This window comes from Corvus hawaiiensis, chromosome 1 (assembly GCF_020740725.1).
Source record: "Corvus hawaiiensis isolate bCorHaw1 chromosome 1, bCorHaw1.pri.cur, whole genome shotgun sequence".
Lineage (NCBI taxonomy): Eukaryota > Metazoa > Chordata > Aves > Passeriformes > Corvidae > Corvus > Corvus hawaiiensis.
In genome coordinates, this window is record NC_063213.1 from 2,507,273 (window position 1) to 2,524,994 (window position 17,722).

Consider the following 17,722-nt stretch of genomic DNA (forward strand, 5'->3'; position numbering starts at 1 on the left):
TGATGCTCACCCTGTGATCCTGAACAAGTCATTCAAGTCAACATGGCCAAAATATACCCATGACTTGGCACCTCTTGCTTTCATGGCTGAGCTTCAGAAACTCAGAACTTGATTTTCTGTGGCCTTGGATAGAGTTGGCTGGAGGAATCTCATTAGGAATCTTGTTCTTCACAAGGGAAATGAAGAGCACAAAGTGACTGTGGTTTTGTGCCTGCAGATCTTTGATGTCTACATGGTCACTGCTGACTACGTGCCTGCGGCACCGGACAGGGAGACCATCACCCTGAAGGAAGGACAATATGTGGAAGTCCTGGATTCAGCTCATCCTCTGAAATGGCTGGTCAGGACTAAACCCACGAAATCGAGTCCCTCTCGACAGGGTTGGGTGTCTCCAGCTTATCTGGACAAGAAATTAAAGGTGACTGATCATGTTTGCTTATTTCTCGTTTAAAATTACTTGCTCCTGTTGCAGTTTAGAGGCATCACTTTTGCAAGGCGTGATGGATGAGGAGGTTGTTTAAGAGGCCTGTCACAAGGTCAGAATTTTTCATGTTCTGATTAGACAATATTTCAGGTCTGTGCAGGGGTTTCTGGGTTGGAAAGACCTAAAAACTCCCCAGCACAAGAGAAATTTCACACTGGTTTAGGAATTGTGGAACAGGACTGTGAGCACATGAGGGATATTCCTCAGTATGTATAGATAAAAGCACTGTCCACTACCAAGAATAATTTTAATTTTTTTCCTGATATTGTAGTTGTCACCAGAGTGGGGAACAACAGAAATTCCAGAGTTTCCTGGAGAGTTTGTTTCTGAAGATGAATACAAGAGGAAGCTAAGGTGAGCTTGTGTCATTTGGTGTCTGCACCTTTGAGTTTTCCTGCCTTTTGAACCACTTGTATTTTGTGATTGATTTCAGCCTAGGACAATTCCAGGCAATTGAGATCATAGAATCCTAAAATGGTTTGGGTTGGAAGGGACCTGAAATACCATCTGGTGTCAATGAGTCCCATGGGCAGGGACACCTTCCACTGGACACTTCTGTGCTCCATCCATCCATCCATCCATCCATCCACCCCTCCCCAGAGGGGATCTTTCAATACATCCCAGGAGTCTGAGCATATATCTCTAGTTTATAGCCTAAAAGCCTCTCAAGGACAATGGTGATGATTTTTCTGTGATTTCTTTCTGCCTCTCTGTCTCCCCTTCAGTGTCCTCATTCAGGAGCTGTTGATCTCAGAGGAGGATTACATTCAGGATTTACAGTTCCTCCAGACTCATCACCTTAGGTACACTGAGACCTGTCCCAGTGTCCCAGGAGCTGTTGCCAGTCAGAAATCCACCATTTTCAGGAATATTGATGACATTGGTCGCTTCCATTCCAGGTGGGCATTCCCAAGTGCAGTCACTGGAGGCCAAAGAGTGACTCACATACAAGAGCCACATTATTATTATTATTATTATTATTACTACTTTTACTACTGTTATTATTATTATTATTGATGGAAAGCAATGGCAGTGCTGAGGTGTAAGAGAACTGATGCTGCTTTCAGGAGGATAAATGATGGCATGGCTTAAATCACAGCACAGGGTTGGGACTTCCGTAAGCCCCTTCAGAGCTTCAAGGCTTCCTGTGTCCAGTTTATTTCTTACTCTTTTAAGTGAGTTTAACTGAGAAACAGTGAATTATGTTAAAAAGGCAGCAAGGTCTTACAGGCACTTCAGTGGTGTCTTCATAGAGACATTCATTCAGATAAAACTGATGTCAGCATCCAGGAATTTCTATCCAAGGTGGCCTTGGATGCTTCCAGGGATGGGGCAACCACAGCTTCTCTGGGAAATCTGTGCCGGGGCCTTACCACCCTCCCAGGGAAGAGTGCCTTCCTCGTATCCCATCTAACCCTGCCCTCTGTAAGCTGAAAGCCATTCCCTGTGTCCTGTCCTCCAGGCCCTTGTCCAAAGTCCCTACACACACATCCCAGCTAAGAGGGATGGCATTGTGCTGGGTGAAGAGGCACTGAGAAGTTTAATGCTAATGCAGCAGCATCCCTCATTTTTGCCCCCATCATTTCCCTTAGCCTGTGCTAGCCTGACATCTCCTGATTCAAAGTCTGTCTGCCTGGGCTGTGTTTTAGCCTCATTCCAGCACCTTCTCCTCAGATGTCCTTTTCTCCTGTCCCCACAGTGTCTTCCTCCGGAGCTTGCAGAGCTGTGACACTGATGATGACGTGGCCATGTGCTTCATCAAGCACGAAGCAGAGTTTAACAAGTACATCCAGTACCTGGTGGGAAGGGTCCAGGCTGAGTCGATTGTGGTCAGCAAAGCTGTCCAGGATTTCTACAAGGTAAGGCAGGAGCCAAAGCACCCATGGAAAATTTATCCTGTAACCCACCGCATCAAGAGATGTAGTTATTAATCTCAAATGAGATCCTGAAAAGGATTATTAATACTCTTTTAGGAAATCTTTGCTAACTGTAATAATTTTTTGTTCATTGTCCAGATTTTCCTGGTAGATACAACCATAATGGGAATATATTTACATATGCTTATGCATTTATTAACAGTATAAAGATTATACAGATATGAATGTGGCTGTGCTTATATAATTGTAATTAAGGGATATTTTAGGGGTAACCACATTATAAGACCAAGGGAACTCACATAAATCATAAATATAGAGAAGCAAATCTTGTTTCTCTGCTCCAGGTGCTCAGGATTTTTTCTATTGCTCTTTATAACAGCCTTTCCTCATTATCCCATGTATTTTTTCAGAGATACACAGACGAATTTGTAACTAATGAAGATCCCTCGCAGCCACTTATCCCACCGCTGCAGCACTACCTGGAAAAACCCATAAACAGGATCCAGCAGTACCAGACAATAATCAAGGTAAAGAGATGTTGTTGCAGGTTTATGTTCTGCTCTGTGCAGCTTGTACAGAAAAAGATTTTATTTCCTATTGGCTTCCTCCTGATGCAACTACAGTTGAAAGCTGCTTGAGTAAATAAGAAACTGATCATCACCAGTGGAAGTGTTTGATAAATAGTTTTGTAAATGTAAATCCAGGTAGAATTTCCTCAGCTCCAAACCCATAAAGTTTAGTGAGCTTTATCTTTAAATATATGTATAAAAATATATGTTAAAAATATATTGTATGTATAATATAATATATGAATATTATAGGATGACAGGTATGAATTTGCTTCAAACTCAGCAATATTTGTTATAAAAATAAGCAGTTTCCAATGTCTAAGATATTGACTTAGCACTTTTTTCCTTGTGTTTTATGCTGACATTACAGTAAGATGAAATTCTTGTTTACTGAAAAGCTTTGCCCCATTCTACCAACCTGAAATCTTTCATCTCTCAGGCTTTTTTCATCTGTCCTACTGTCTTAGACCACTAGCAAAATTTATGAGCAGCATTTTAAACAGTATTTTCATGGGAAGTAGCACTGGGATATCCAGGAAAAAAACAATCATGGCAAAATATTTATGTACTCTAGTGTTGTATAAATGAGCAGTTTGAATAATCTGCAGAACTCTCTACTTTTGAACACAATCTTGCACACAAACACCAACATTTTTAAGGGTCTCTTGGAAGAGCAAAGGCATTTTCCACACCCTCATTGCTGAAAGAGAGGAACAGGAACAAATGTGAGAAAAACAGGGAAAATGCCATTTAACATTTTTTCCAGTCCCTCTTTTTATTGATCTAATATCAACCCAGTTCAGCATGGCCACATTGAATTCCTTGTCCTCTGGTGGTGTGAGGGTAAGCAGAAGAGAAATGCAATGAATAAATTTAGGATCACTTTGGAATTTTTTGGTTTTCAACCACCAAAGCATATCTGGTGTTTGTTTCAACTTTATCTTTTTTTAATATCAACTTATGTAAGGAAAAGCCAGACTGGTCAGTCTTTAAGACTGCAGAATAGGTAACAAAGAAAAGACTTTGTTATCTAAGCAGTTTGTGGTGAAAAAATGGGATACAAGTTGCTCAGATGAAAGAGCCGGAGCAGATATTGAGGAACTCCTTGGCACTGAAGGAACTGCTTTTTTTCTCCCTGATTGACCACTAATATTTTCTTCATTCATCTATAGGAATTAATCCGAAACAAAGCCAGAAACAGCCAAAACTGCACTTTGCTGGAGCAGGCCTATGCCATTGTGTCTGCCCTCACCCGAAGAGCAGAGAACAACCTCCACGTCTCACTCATTGAGAATTATCCAGGGACCTTGGAAAGCCTTGGGGAACCCATCCGGCAGGTAACTGGAATGTCCCAGTCAGTGCCAGATGTGCCTTCATTGGTTTCTAAGGAGACTTAATTCCTAGAAGAAAATCCTTTAGAAATTATGTCTGAAAGAAATGATTTGCTAATTTCACTTACTGCTGTCCAGAATTGGGTGGTCTGGCTCCACTAAGGTTTGAAACACAAGAGCATGGATGCTTCTGGAGTAATTCACACATAATGCAGTTATTTGCCTTTGTGACCTGCTCATCACACAGGAATAAATTGTTCTGGGCCCCCACATGATTTAAAACCGTGTTAACTCCTCCTCTCTCATTATTGGGCAGCAACACGGGGCAGCTCCTGAAATTACTGGCATCAACAGACACATGTCCTTCCCCAGCTTTATCCCATGAGCCAGGCGTGTGGTTTTTTTAGATGACCCAGCTATTAGGACACTTTAGTCTAGGGCTTCCAACACCCTCACTCCGATTCCTGTTTCTTTGTAGATTTACTGTGTCATACCAGGCAAGTCATTAATTGTGCCTGTTTGTACGCAGTGTTTTCCATGGGAATCACAGTGTATTGCTCAGTGGAGTTGTAAGGCTAAATTACAGTGACACTGTGGTGGGCATTCATCTCTCCACATTTAGGCATCAAAAAGTGTCCAATTACACCCCTCAAGTGTCTACTTCTCCCTAGAGATGCCAGGGGAAACCCATGTCACTAATTGAGCTGTCTGTGTCTGAAGCTACCTGACACGAATGTCCTGCTCCGGTGAAGGTGACCAAATCATCATATAAAGTGTCTGTATAACACACACAATTTTCCTTTAGTGTTTCCAAGACCATTTCCACCTGACAAGGGCTCTCTATTTTTCTGGCATAAAATAATACCACTTAAATGACAATGTAATGACAACCACTGGCTGTGCCTGTGTCTGAGGAGTCACCTTTAGCATTAGAAACCATCTGCTGTGCTTTAATAAACCAGAGACACAGCAGAGGACGATGCAACAGGAAACATTTCTTATCTGGGCACTGAAAAATGGTGGTGAGACATAACTGTGGTAATTATTCCAGATGTATCACTACATGCTTTTCCTTCTTCTTCCTATCAGGGCCACTTCATTGTGTGGGAAGGAGCTCCAGGAGCTCGAATGGCATGGAAAGGACACAAAAGACACGTTTTCCTCTTCAAAAATTATATTGTGATCTGCAAACCAAAGCGAGACACAAAGACAGACACCTACAGCTACATCTTCAAGAACATCATGAAGGTCTGATCACTTTCTCCTCGCATAAAGCATTTCTCTGTCAATTAGAACTTCACTTTTATATCCAGCTTGGACATTCCTCTAATCCTTCTGAGCTACTCCTTTGCTTCAAAAAGTCTTTGAAGCACAAGCAGAATCTACATTTATCCCAAAATATCTTTGTTAAACATGTCAGAAACCATCAAGGTGGACTTTTACCATGCAGCAAGGAGATTGCAAGTACAAGAATTTACTTATCTCTGTTACCTCATTTAATTAACGTATTATAAACATATATAAACTTATAGCATAAACATATTATATTTATGTGGATTTTGCTGGCTAAAATATTTTCTTGCATTTGTAAATCTCTGGTTTTGGCAGTCAGTAATATCAGGAGTAAATTAAAAAGACTCTTATTTGCTAAATTCCACCGGGTTCTCTCCACTGGTTATGTCCTTTCCAGATACCAATTCCTGTTTTGAAATGGAAAAATTTAGAGGATTTGACTAACTCATCTTCAGACATTCAAGGTTAAAACTGCCAGAAACTGAGAAAAGAGTTCTCATAAGGCAGAAGACATTCAACTCCAATAAAAACCAGCCAACCAACCAAAAAACCCATGGAGTTCTTGACCAAGTCCAGCCAGGACCTTCTGAAAGTCCTTACCTCTGTCTTTATTCATATTCATTGGCAGATTTTATTTGCCAAGAAAAATAAAATGGAAACATTTCTATGCTTTGTCCAGAGAGTGCCTGTTCTCTATTTTTTTCGATGTTGTCCCTAATTGTGCTGTTCCTGGACCCAATGCTATAGGGGCAGTATGTTCCACCCTTGGGGTAACTTTTAATGCTGGCCATTATTTTCCGGAAAAATTTATTGCAGGAAAATGTCAGTTTGGTAACCAGAAAGTCAAATATAGCAGGGAAAATAATTCTCAAAGTAGCTCTGATTGCTCTTCAGCCAAAGCCGTGTTGTGCTGCTCATGCAATCTGAAAAATCTTTGAAGGAAGTGCACATTACCCCTTTTTACTGTTGGGAATTCCTAAGAACACAGGATTTGTGGTGACTTTCTTGCCTTTCTGTCACTCAGCTGAACAACATAGACGTGAACGACCTGGTGGAAGGGGATGACCGGGCCTTTGAGATCTGGCACGAGCGGGAGGACCTGGTGCGCAAGTACCTCCTGCAGGCGCGAACCGTGAACATCAAGAACTCCTGGGTGAAGGAGATCCTGGGCATCCAGCAGCGGATCAGCGAGCCCATCTGGAGTAAGTGTGGCACAAGACAGCCCAAACCTCCTGGTTTGTTCCTGGATGGTCTCCTTGATTCAGGAAATCAGAAAAGAGGGAGAGATACTGTTTATGGTCATTAAATGGGGGAGCAGGTCCAGGGAGGGGATGTTGTCCCTCTGCTCTGTTCCTGTGGGATCCCACCTGCAGTGCCCTGTCCAGCTGTGGGGTCTCCAGTATAAAATGGACATGGAGCTGCTGCAGTGAGTCCAGAAGAGGCCACAAAGATGATCTGAGAGTTGAAACACCTCTCCTGGAGGAAAGGCAGGGAGAGTTGGGGTTGTACCCTGATCCAGAGTCCTACACACCCCAGTATAAATCCCCCTGTGATTTTGTTGGGTTCCAGACCCTTTACTTGACTCCTGGCTTACATTGCTCTATCTTTGCCCCTGGGTTTGCTTTGGAATTTTTTCTGGTTATTCAGGCTTCATCATCCTCAGTGTCATTTGAGATTCTACCAATTTTCAATCCACAAAATCTATCAGCAGGGATATTAAATCTTTATTTTCCAAATTACAAATGGTGCCCGTTACAGAGTAAATGTATTTGGTGTCTTAAAAGGTCCAAACAGGATTGGATTTAGTCCATATACACTGAAAACAAGTCTGGGTATTCCATTTTTGTGCCTTTAGTGAGGTGTTTTAATGAGGAAGACTATCAGAATAATTTTGCATGGTTTCATATAGTAGCAATGAGTTAAAATAGAAGTCCCTTAACAAAGGAATAGGTTGCCCAAAGCTGTGGCTGCCCCATCCCTGGAAGTGTCCAAGGCCAGGTTGGATGGGGCTTGAAGTAACCTGGGATAATGGAAGGTGTCCCTGCCCATGGGAGGGGGCGGAACAAGATGATCTTTGAGGTCCCTTCCAACACAAACCACAGTAGGATTCTGTGATTCAATGAAAGCATAGATTTCATTGTAAGGACACCAGCAGATTGCTGGTTTGGATATCCAGGCTGCATTTTATTTGAGGAATTATCTTAACGGTGACAGATGTGTGGTGTCTGAATAATGGATGTGCTTATTAAAATCATGGTCTAAAATAATTCCAGATCAGCAACAAATTCCTTTTTTTCATGTGGTCTAACCTTACAGCCAACAACAGACATATGACAGACTGAATTTAGTCTCAGGCAAGCAAGGACAGCCTGTCACCTGTCCTGAGCTGCTAAAAATTCCTGTTCAGTTTTCCATTCTGAACCTCACAGATTTGCAAAAGTTATTCTTATCTCACTTAGCATCCCATGGACAGAGCCCCCTCCTCCAGCCTAACACACTTCCTCTGATGTTTCAGTCCCTCCAGACTTTGAGGAAGAACTGGCAGACTGCACAGCTGAGCTGGGAGAGACGGTCAAGCTGGCCTGCAAGGTGACAGGAGCTCCCAAGCCATCCATCAGCTGGTACAAAGGTATGAGCAGCAGGCATGAAATGCACCTTCCAAATTTGTCCCTTGCCCATATTGCTGTGATAACTGGTCACGGGATAATCCAAGAGATGATCCCCTAGAGCTATGCAAGTCTAGAGACCGTGTTTTTGGGCACTTTGGATGAGCTCCTTTGGCAGGAAAAGCAGAATTATGACTGCACAGAATGTACTCTGGGGTAATTTCACTTTTAAATGAGGATTGGTGATGTGCAAGGTCCTTCAACAGTACTTTGCCCTGCATGATGTTTTCTAGAGAGCTGGATGAAGATGAAGAGCTGATTCCTCAACTACCAACATCAGCTGCAATAATACAGCTCTCAGCCCTCTCAAGACAAAAAGCTGGGTGAAATTCCTAAGGGGGAAACTCTTGGTAAACTATTTAAAAATAAATAATTTCTCTTTCAGATGGAAAGCCCGTGGAGGTGGATCCCCATCACATTATAATAGAAGATCCTGATGGTTCCTGCACATTGATCTTGGACAACCTGACAGGGGTTGACACAGGACAGTACATGTGCTTTGCTTCCAGTCCTGCTGGGAATGCCAGCACCTTGGGAAAGATCCTTGTTCAAGGTAAAGTCCTGCAGAGATGCAGTATTTTAAAGGGGTCTGCTATGAAATACCTTAAACTTGAACTGGCCAGAGAGTGACCAGCAGGACCAGGGCAGTGCCCATCCCCTGTGCTGGCACTGCCGAGGCACCTTCAGTCTTGGGGTCAGTTTTGAGACTACCACAAGACAAACACTGAGGGGCTGGAGCGTGTCCAGGGAAGGGAACGGAGCTGGGGATGGGTCTGGAGCACCAGGAGCAGCTGAGGGAGCTGGGAAAGGGGCTCAGCCTGGAGCAAAGGAGGCTCAGGGGGGACCTTGTGGCTCTGCACAACTCCCTGACAGGAGGGGGCAGCCGGGGGGGTCGGGCTCTGCTCCCAGGGAACAGGGACAGGAGGAGAGGGAACGGCCTCAGGCTGGGCCAGGGGAGGTTTAAATTGGAGATTAGGGAAAATTTCTTCATCCAAAGTGTTGTCAACCACCAGAACAAACTTCTCAGGGGGCTGGTGGAGTCACCGTCCCCAGAAGTGCTCAAAAAGAATGTAGATGTGGCGCTTGGAGATGTGGTTTATTGCTGGCCTTGGCAGTGCTGGGTTAATGGTTGGACTCGATGATCTTAGAGGTCTTTTCCAACCTAAATGATTTATGTTTCTATGATGTTACAAATATTAAGGCGTTCCAGAGGTTCTGTATAACAAATACTGGGTTATATTTATTTAAAAAATGATGTAAAGGTGCAGTCACCTGTTCTTAGGTCAAAAAATTTGGTCTTCAGTATCCTTTAGACCTAGTCAGAATTATCTGGTCAGGGAAACGAACTTCTTATCTGTTCACATTTCCAGCTACCAGCTGCATTTCCCTTTGCTTTTTGCAGTGCCCCCACGGTTTGTGAACAAGGTCAGAAACGCTTATCTTGTCGAGGGTGAAGATGTCCAATTCACCTGCACTGTGGAAGGAGCACCCAGGCCTCAAATCAGGTCAGTCCTACAACTCACATGGCAACAAATCCTGGCTTCTTATTTTGCATGATCAGAAAAGTCCTTTTGAATTTACAACCCTTTCTTTACTGTGTCTTCTATCTCAACCTCATCCCAATGCTGGCTCTTCATGATCCAGACATTCCTGAGATTCTCAGCAATTAATTCCAGCTGGAATTTGAAAAGAAATACCTACAGAGAGACTTTGGGTATGACTGGGTCAGATTTACAGCCCTGACAACATTTTATCATTTCTTTATTCTCCCTGCCTTACAACTGACTTGATTTTATCAGCAACCAGTTTGGGGTATTCAGACCAAAAGCTCAGGAAAAGCTCAGGAAATCTTGTCATAATTTAAAGCCCTTTTCCTGCACTGACTGAGGAGAATTCTTGGGAAGAATCTCACAAACGTGTGCAGTTTAATATCCAGGTGTGATCTACCTGCCTGCAGACCTCCCTTCCAGGGTCCAAATGTTTGTCTGAGGATTAATTCTTGAGTTGTTTGATGGATGGATCAGTGAGATGGGCATCTTTTGATGCTGCATAATTTTTCCTGGCTTATACTCCATGTTTTCCCGCTCAGATGGTACAAAGATGGGGTGCTGCTGAAGGACACCAGTAAATACCAGACTTTCAGTGAACCACGCAGTGGCATCGTAGTGCTGGTGGTCAAGAACCCTTCCAATGAAGACATGGGGCACTATGAATGTGAGGTAAGTTCAGAGAGATTTAAATATCTGCCATCTAAAATGATAGAGGCAGAAGAATTCATTTTACTGGGAGAGACCCATGGCTGAGTAATTGCTCATAAAAATATCATAGAAAGTCAGGCTTAACTAGATCTGGGTTGCAAATGTCCAAAAACTTCACAATATTCTGACCTGACAGTTTGGTGGTATAAATTAGAAATGATGGAGCTTGTTCTGAAGCTTAAACTCAGGTCCAGATCTCTAGAAGAAACCGTTAAAAAATTTTGGACCATTCTGATGTGACATTTTGTTTTTGGACTGCCTTTAAATTATGACTAAGAAACCCTCCAGAGCCAGAAGAAAGAAATTAAGTCTAAATATAAGGCTAAACCACTGAGATTCCTGTTTTGTTTAGCAAGCATATGTGGAAATATCTAATAAATTGTTAAAAATGTAAAATATTTTCTGAAAATTATTCATAGTCTATGCATTCATTGTAAAAGCAGTAAGTTCTGAGGGCCTGACAATAAAAGCAGTTGGTCTTGGTTTAGGAAATTAGTGTGAGTCAGCTGCTCCATGGTAAATGGTTCAGCCCACAGAAATATTTGGGATGCTTGATATACTTTAAAGAATTCTCCTGGAATTTTAGCAAAATCAGACTACCTTGCATTTGCCATTGACTAAGATCCCAAGGTCCAGTATTCCCTTGGTTGAGTAAAACTCAGTCATTATTGGGCAATAAACAAAAAAACCCTCTTTAATGACCATTAAGGGCACATAGCAGGACTCTGTGCCTGTTGGCAGAGACAGAGCTACCTCAGGCCCAAGCCACAGGCTGCAGAGCGAACACCAAGCAATTGAGTAAATAAGTTTGCTGATGTGCTGTAACTTGTCTGTGTGAGTAATTTTTGGTAAAATACCATGAACACCATTGAGCAGCAAAGTGTCCCTTCAAACTGCAGCCTGGTACTGGGGTCACACCTTCACCTATTTCTGCTGGCATTGAATTTTCAAGGTAGCACAGGCAGGTTTTCATCGTGACAAAACATCCTGTGTTTCATTTGGCACTGCACGATTCTCTTCAGCTGATGAACAGGTTAGGGTCTGCCAAAAGTGGAGCAGAGCTTTACCACCACAGCGCCGCAGCCCTGACCCAGGAGAGGAGAGGAGACCAAGCCATCAGCATCGAAGGTACGACCCCTGCCCAGCTCCGTACGTACGCCAGCGAGTTGCCCTAAAAACACCTCTCTGAGGATCCAATATCTTTGCCATCTTATCCATGTTGGTTGTTGGTGTCCATGTATCTGTATGTCTCTGGAGATGTGCATGGGCAGAGGGCAGCTCAGCTCTGTGCCCATCACCATCTGTTGATTTCCAAGCCTGGCAAATCAACTTCATATAATGCTCATAAAGGCATTATATGAAAAAGGAGGAGCAAATGAAGGGTTTGTCACACCACCACTAGTGCAAAAAAAAGAATATATATTATATATATTGTTGGAATACTTGAAAATGTGTGTCAGCCCGGCAGAAGTGTTACAGGGGCCACTTGAGTAATGCTGGATGCACAGTGTGATAGTTCCTGAAATACCACCGAAGGACATTGGGAATGCCTGAGAAAGCAGAACTGACAGCAGTGTATCTTGAGCAATGTTTAGTTCATCCATTATTTAGGACTGTACAGGGATAGTCACAGAGTCTGTTCCTTTTTTTTCTGCCAGTTTCTGGATTGGTAGGGCGATAAGAATTGATTTTACACCCATCCAAATACGCATCTCTTTCTTAGCAACTTCAGGCATTACTGCCTAAAGTTCCCTGCATATCCAAGGACTTCCACATGCCGTGTGTTAGACAGTGCTTGCTGTAAACCCATCACAGCCCAGTTTAAATCCATGGCTACATCTACCTCGGGAACATTTCCCGGCTTAGGGAATTGGTTCTTTGTACCTCCTATAAGTGTCCTTGTCTGGCTGAGCGTGGCCCAGCCAGTCCTGTCTCTCTTGAACGGTTCCCAGTGGCAGCTCAGGAGATGATACAGCCAAGGGACCACCTTTAATAGGTAATGGACAGATTTGGAGGGCAAGAGAGGGGACTGGGATAGGCACAGGCCTTTCCATGCCAGCAACCCTTGGTTTCATAGGCCTCTCCCAGATGTTGTTGGTGGAGACACGGTCAACAAAAGCCAGAATTTTGCCAACAGCTGTAGGACCTTCTTTCCTCATCTTTGGATGAGTTTCCACACCGTCTTGTGATAATAAAAGGAGTTCAAGTGCATGTTTGAAAGGGTGCAATTGGCATTATCAGCATCCACTAAGATGAAACAGTTCTTCTGACTCGTGAAGCTGCTGGGCAGAAAATGCTGGAGTCTGGAAAAATATTCAGGGATAAATGATCCTCTACTCATAATTTTTCATCATTTTCTAGAGTCCTCTGCTGTTGGCCCTGTCTGAGACAAGGCCCTGGTCTGGCTGGACCTTTGGACCAGCCCTCTGTAGACACAAATATTGTGACATCACGGTAAGAGGATTCAGCCACAATAAGCTACTAAGATTAGCATCCTGATCTATGGACTTTCTTGACTTCATTTTAAACGTGTTTTCCTTTCCCAGAGTCCCATCAAAAAGCATTACAGGGAGGATGCTGTAAGTGTAGAAACACTATAATTTTTTCAGCGAAATAAACCTTCAAGTACTTGAATTCTTTGTTTTTTCTGTGCCCTGGAGAGAGAAAAGTAAGTTGTGTGCAGGATGTAGAAGAACACAAATAAATTCCTGTCAGGGTGGTGTATCTTGATGAAGTTCCCTTCAGGCAGATGTTATAGCAAACAAAGATTGTTAAAACTGTTAGGAGCATTTTCAGCTCTGGGGATTGCAAATGTGTGTGTTCAGCCCCAAGTTTCTCATCTGCTGTTATCATAAACAACAACAACAACAAAAAAATTGTGAGCTTGGTTAAAGAAATATAATTGGAGTTTGCCTGGAAGCTTCAGAAATGTCATGAAATAGGTTTGTTCTGTGATGTGCAATTGTTTGGACCTAGTAATAGGGAAGAAAATAGATCCCTGAGTCATCTCCAGGCAGAAACAGAGGGAGAGCTGCTTCAGGCCAGTGGAGAAAATAGGCTCATCCATGGAGCAAGAGGATTGCTGTGAGCAGAATCGCACCAGGGATGAATTTGGCATAATGCACTTGACCAAGGAGGGAATTCACTGTTTTCTTGAGAATCAATAACCAGCCTTGATCTGCCTGGGGAAAAATCAGGTTCATCTGGCAAAGAACTGGAGGACAGGTGGATCTCATGAAGGCTATCCCTTTCCATCCTCACAATCCTTCCTATTTGTGAAAATGGGATTACTTGTAACTTCACCAAGAGGACAACATTGCTGCTCTCACAGCAGGAACTAGATACCGTGTCTGCTTCCTGGCTCACCTGCACCCTGGGTCTGAGTTTTACCTGATTTATCTCTGTTTCTGTGAAATGACCATTGTCTGAGTCTCATGAGGCAGCCTAGGGGCAATTATTTTAGTTTTTATCCTCCTGCCTTTCTGTACTGTTTATTCTGCTGAACCAAACCTGCGGTTTGGGATACCATTAGTCCAGTGGTTTATGAGCCCTGACCTGCAGCTGGTGATGGTCCACAGTCCAAGACCATGGGTATCAAAACCAAAATTCTTGTCATTGGGTTTAAATTCACACTGTGGGAGTTTGCAGATCCCTTGGATGGACCAAATCCAAAAAGGATGGAAACCACTGGACTAAGGGATCCCGTGTGAGCTGAGATCTGCCTTCAGCCACACCTGGTCACTGCACTGAAGTCAATGGGAAGTTGCTTTAAAAAATCCTCTTTCTGTGGATATTGGAAGAATTTGAGACACTTTTTTAAAAGTGTAACTGAAAGAAGATCCTTCTCTTTGACTTCCAGTTGACTGTGTCTGCTTTGCACCTTGCTGCTTAACCTGCACACGGCACACCTGGGCTGATGTGCTCTGGCATGTTCTGGTGTGATTCATCCATCCAGGCTCACTAACTTGATTATTTGTTAAGAAAAGCAAAGCCCAGTGCCTTTGAAAGGTGTTGCAATTCCACGTGGGTGGGCAGGTCAGGACCTAGAACAACACAGTCAATACAAGGGGAGGAGTCAGGTACAGGAGTGGAGATGAAGCCATAAATAAAAATTCCCAAAGCAGCTACACCAGGCAACAAGAATTCCTTCACAAATTTGCCTTAGATTTCCTGCAGAGCCTTGGGCAGGTTCTTCAGTTGCCTTGTAGCAGCCACCTTGTTAAAAACCAGCAAAATATATTGAAGCTCTTAGCTGGAAGATTGCTTTAAAACCCAGAGGAGCATTGGATCTCTTAGTGTTACTGAAGAAATAGGGCACAGGAGTTTGTCCCCTGACCATCTGGATGTTCCCTGATTAGGGTGATGATTAGGGCATTTACCTCATTATTTTTATTTGGCTGTCACCATGGTTTAGTCTCAATTTTTGGCCTGGCCACAGGGTTTTCAGTGCAAATTCAGGAGAGCCCCATCTGCCTTTACAGCTGTCAGTCACTGCAGGAGTGAGGCCTTTTGGATTATTTGGGGGTTTTGCTGGTTTGGGGTTTTTTTTTGAGAGAGATCCCAAAATGCTTCATTCATATAATTTAAAAAATTGTTATATCTATGAATTAAGCCACCAACCCTGGAGGGACTTCAAAGATCTGTGGATGTGGCACTTAGGGACAGCATTTAGTGGTGAATGTGGAAGTGCTGCCTTAGCAGTTGGATTCAATGATCCTAAGGGTCTTTTCCAACCTCAGTGATTGTATGAATTGCTCATTTTAGGATTAGTTTTAGCAGTTCTTGCCAGGTTTTGCAGTCTCCAAAGCGTAGCAGAAGGAAGTGAAAATAGAGCAGTGCTCCCGTGGCTCATGTCAGCAGCGTGAACTGGGCAGGAAAAATAGGTTTGAGCTCCTGTGAGTGGAGAAAAGAGACTTAAAAATTGTAAAAAAGGCCATAAATTACCTTCCATCCATTCAGAGCAAGGAGAACTCACTGATCCTCAATGTTCCATCACTTGTAAGGCAATGTTTTAATCTATTAACCAAAGAGATGTCTGGTCCTATAAAAGCACTGGCTGTCCCTAATGCTTACAGCTTTTAACCTGCTTATCAGGGGCTCCTGCTTTGCAAAGCTGTTTGCCTAAAATGCTCTTGAAAAGTTGAAATGATCCATCCGGCGCTAAAAACGGATGCAGAATATTTTCCTCTCGGGGGAAAAACAACAGCAAAAAAAAAAAAAAACCAAACCAAAACTATAACAAAAAAAAGAAACCCAAATTCTCTCATCCTACTTTCGTGTGGTTCTATCCTTCAATATAGGATTGCTCAAATCCTCCCTCACACCTCGGACAGCACATATACAATTTATTGTGTGCCATTTTCAGCTTTCTCATCCCAGGCCTGCTGAACTTTTGAATATTGAATCTCTTTGACATCCACTACGAATAGAAATATCACAGTCGGTGTCCTTTGGGAGGACTGCAAGAACAGACATTCATAGAGCAACCACTGAAGAGACTTTTTCTTACAGACATTGTGAGATTTCATTGATTTGTTCAATTTTTTAGTTTATATTACTTAATTCTTGTCTAAAGACAGTTGCTGCTAAAATAATTGTATAAAACACCTATTTTCAGGTGTATAATCCAATTAAGTAATAGCTGTTTCCCTCAGAACATCAGTATTTTTACTCAGATATTCACTGCATATGGATTAATCTCATTATATTATTTAATGAGATTTTCTAAAAGTTATTTGAAAATTGCAGAATAGTGATTTAAAAATTCAGTGAAAATCTCTGAGTGTAATAAATTGTTTGAGCACTCAGTTCATCTGCCATCACAGTATAATTATCATTCCACCATTTAAAACAAGGTTTGAGTTATTAAAAAAAAAAATTAATTAAGGGCAGGTAAATTGTTTTATTGTAATTGTGTCCAGGGATAAATATTTGAAAATAATTTTTCTCATTACTTACCCTGTTAGTGTAAACTCAAATTTCCAAACAAATTCTCTTTACACTCACCCAGTTCTGCAGTAACTCCTTTGAATCTCTGGGAAATGATTCCAGATTTTTACAGGCATAAACAAGAGAAGGCTCTGCAAGTAAACCCATGAGCTCTAGGTCAGATATTAACATCAATATTTGCACAAAATTCTTTTTCATTATGGTCAAATTTGTGTTTTTACCTGAGGCAGGGAAGAGCCCTTGGAAGTGAAGTGGAAGGAAAATTAGGTTAAAGTATTCCATTTAATATTGTAAATGTATTTTTAATTTTCAGTCAATGCAGGTTTGGGGGCACCAATTGAAAACATCAGCACTAATCATCAGTTATTTAACAAATAATACAGACACTCCAAATTCCCTGGGCAAGAACTGTTTGTGATTTTATAGATCTTTTTAAGTGGCAGTTCACTTAAATTGCATCAAGTGAAAATTACCAGAGCTTATTTATTATAGGCTGGCTGGAGAACTGAAAACCAATTGCTGGAGATTAAATTATGGGGTTTTTTTAGATCTTTTGTGAGTTTATTCAGTGAAAAGTGGGGCTTGCTGTTGGGGTTTTTCTAGATCTCAAATAGGTTCAGCAGTTCAGGGTGTGCTCAAAGCAGTGTGGTTCAAACAGTGCTTTAATTTTATTCCAGTGGATAGGGTGGGAAACCTGCTGAAAATCTCAGTTAGTTCTTCAAATGGTATCTTTCTACTTTTTAAAAATGTCAGTTTTAGGAAATACTTGCAACCCCATGAAATCATTACTTTTGATCTTGATAGGCATCAACAGCTTCCAGTTGGTTATGGGAGAAGGGTCAGGAAAAATTGCAAATTAGAGCAAAAAAAAGAGACGGAGCAGACACAGGGCTCTCCTGGGCTTCCTAGGATTTGGGGGCTTTTTTGATGCTGATGATAATGATCTTAGTTAATGATTTTCATTGTTATCAGTTTGGATTTTGCATCCAGTCCACAAAAACTTGGCCACAATTCAGTGTTTGGGGAGACTCTTTTTTTCTAGGAAGTGAAATCACAGTTTCAAGAATTTCAGCTCTCCAGGATTTTCCAGATCGAGGCACTTTCAGGTTTCTGACACCATCACTACCTTATTATACAATAAAAAAAGTTAAATAAGGACTTTGTTTTCTAGCTTTAACCTGACAAACAAAAATGGTAGAATAAACAGCTTTTGCCAAATTGTTCTCCACAAAATATTTAATTTCAAATCTAAACATTCAGAGAGCATTCTGAATTCTCATTCCTTGTCAGAAACA

At 42.1% G+C, this 17,722-nt stretch overlaps 1 protein-coding gene across 3 annotated transcripts in view; it reads left to right on the forward strand.

The window, feature by feature from the left end:
• Window positions 1-17,722, forward strand: part of OBSCN (obscurin, cytoskeletal calmodulin and titin-interacting RhoGEF) — a 171,279-nt gene that overhangs the window by 117,085 nt on the left and 36,472 nt on the right. For all 3 annotated transcript variants that reach the window (XM_048309941.1, XM_048310008.1, XM_048310079.1), the window contains 13 exons: window positions 218-418; window positions 756-838; window positions 1,210-1,383; window positions 2,184-2,343; window positions 2,772-2,888; window positions 4,103-4,267; window positions 5,351-5,509; window positions 6,579-6,756; window positions 8,070-8,183; window positions 8,606-8,773; window positions 9,623-9,725; window positions 10,310-10,439; window positions 11,501-11,606. In XM_048309941.1, coding sequence (XP_048165898.1) covers window positions 218-418; window positions 756-838; window positions 1,210-1,383; window positions 2,184-2,343; window positions 2,772-2,888; window positions 4,103-4,267; window positions 5,351-5,509; window positions 6,579-6,756; window positions 8,070-8,183; window positions 8,606-8,773; window positions 9,623-9,725; window positions 10,310-10,439; window positions 11,501-11,606 — 1,858 coding nt within the window. The remainder of the gene's footprint in view (window positions 1-217; window positions 419-755; window positions 839-1,209; window positions 1,384-2,183; window positions 2,344-2,771; window positions 2,889-4,102; window positions 4,268-5,350; window positions 5,510-6,578; window positions 6,757-8,069; window positions 8,184-8,605; window positions 8,774-9,622; window positions 9,726-10,309; window positions 10,440-11,500; window positions 11,607-17,722) is intronic.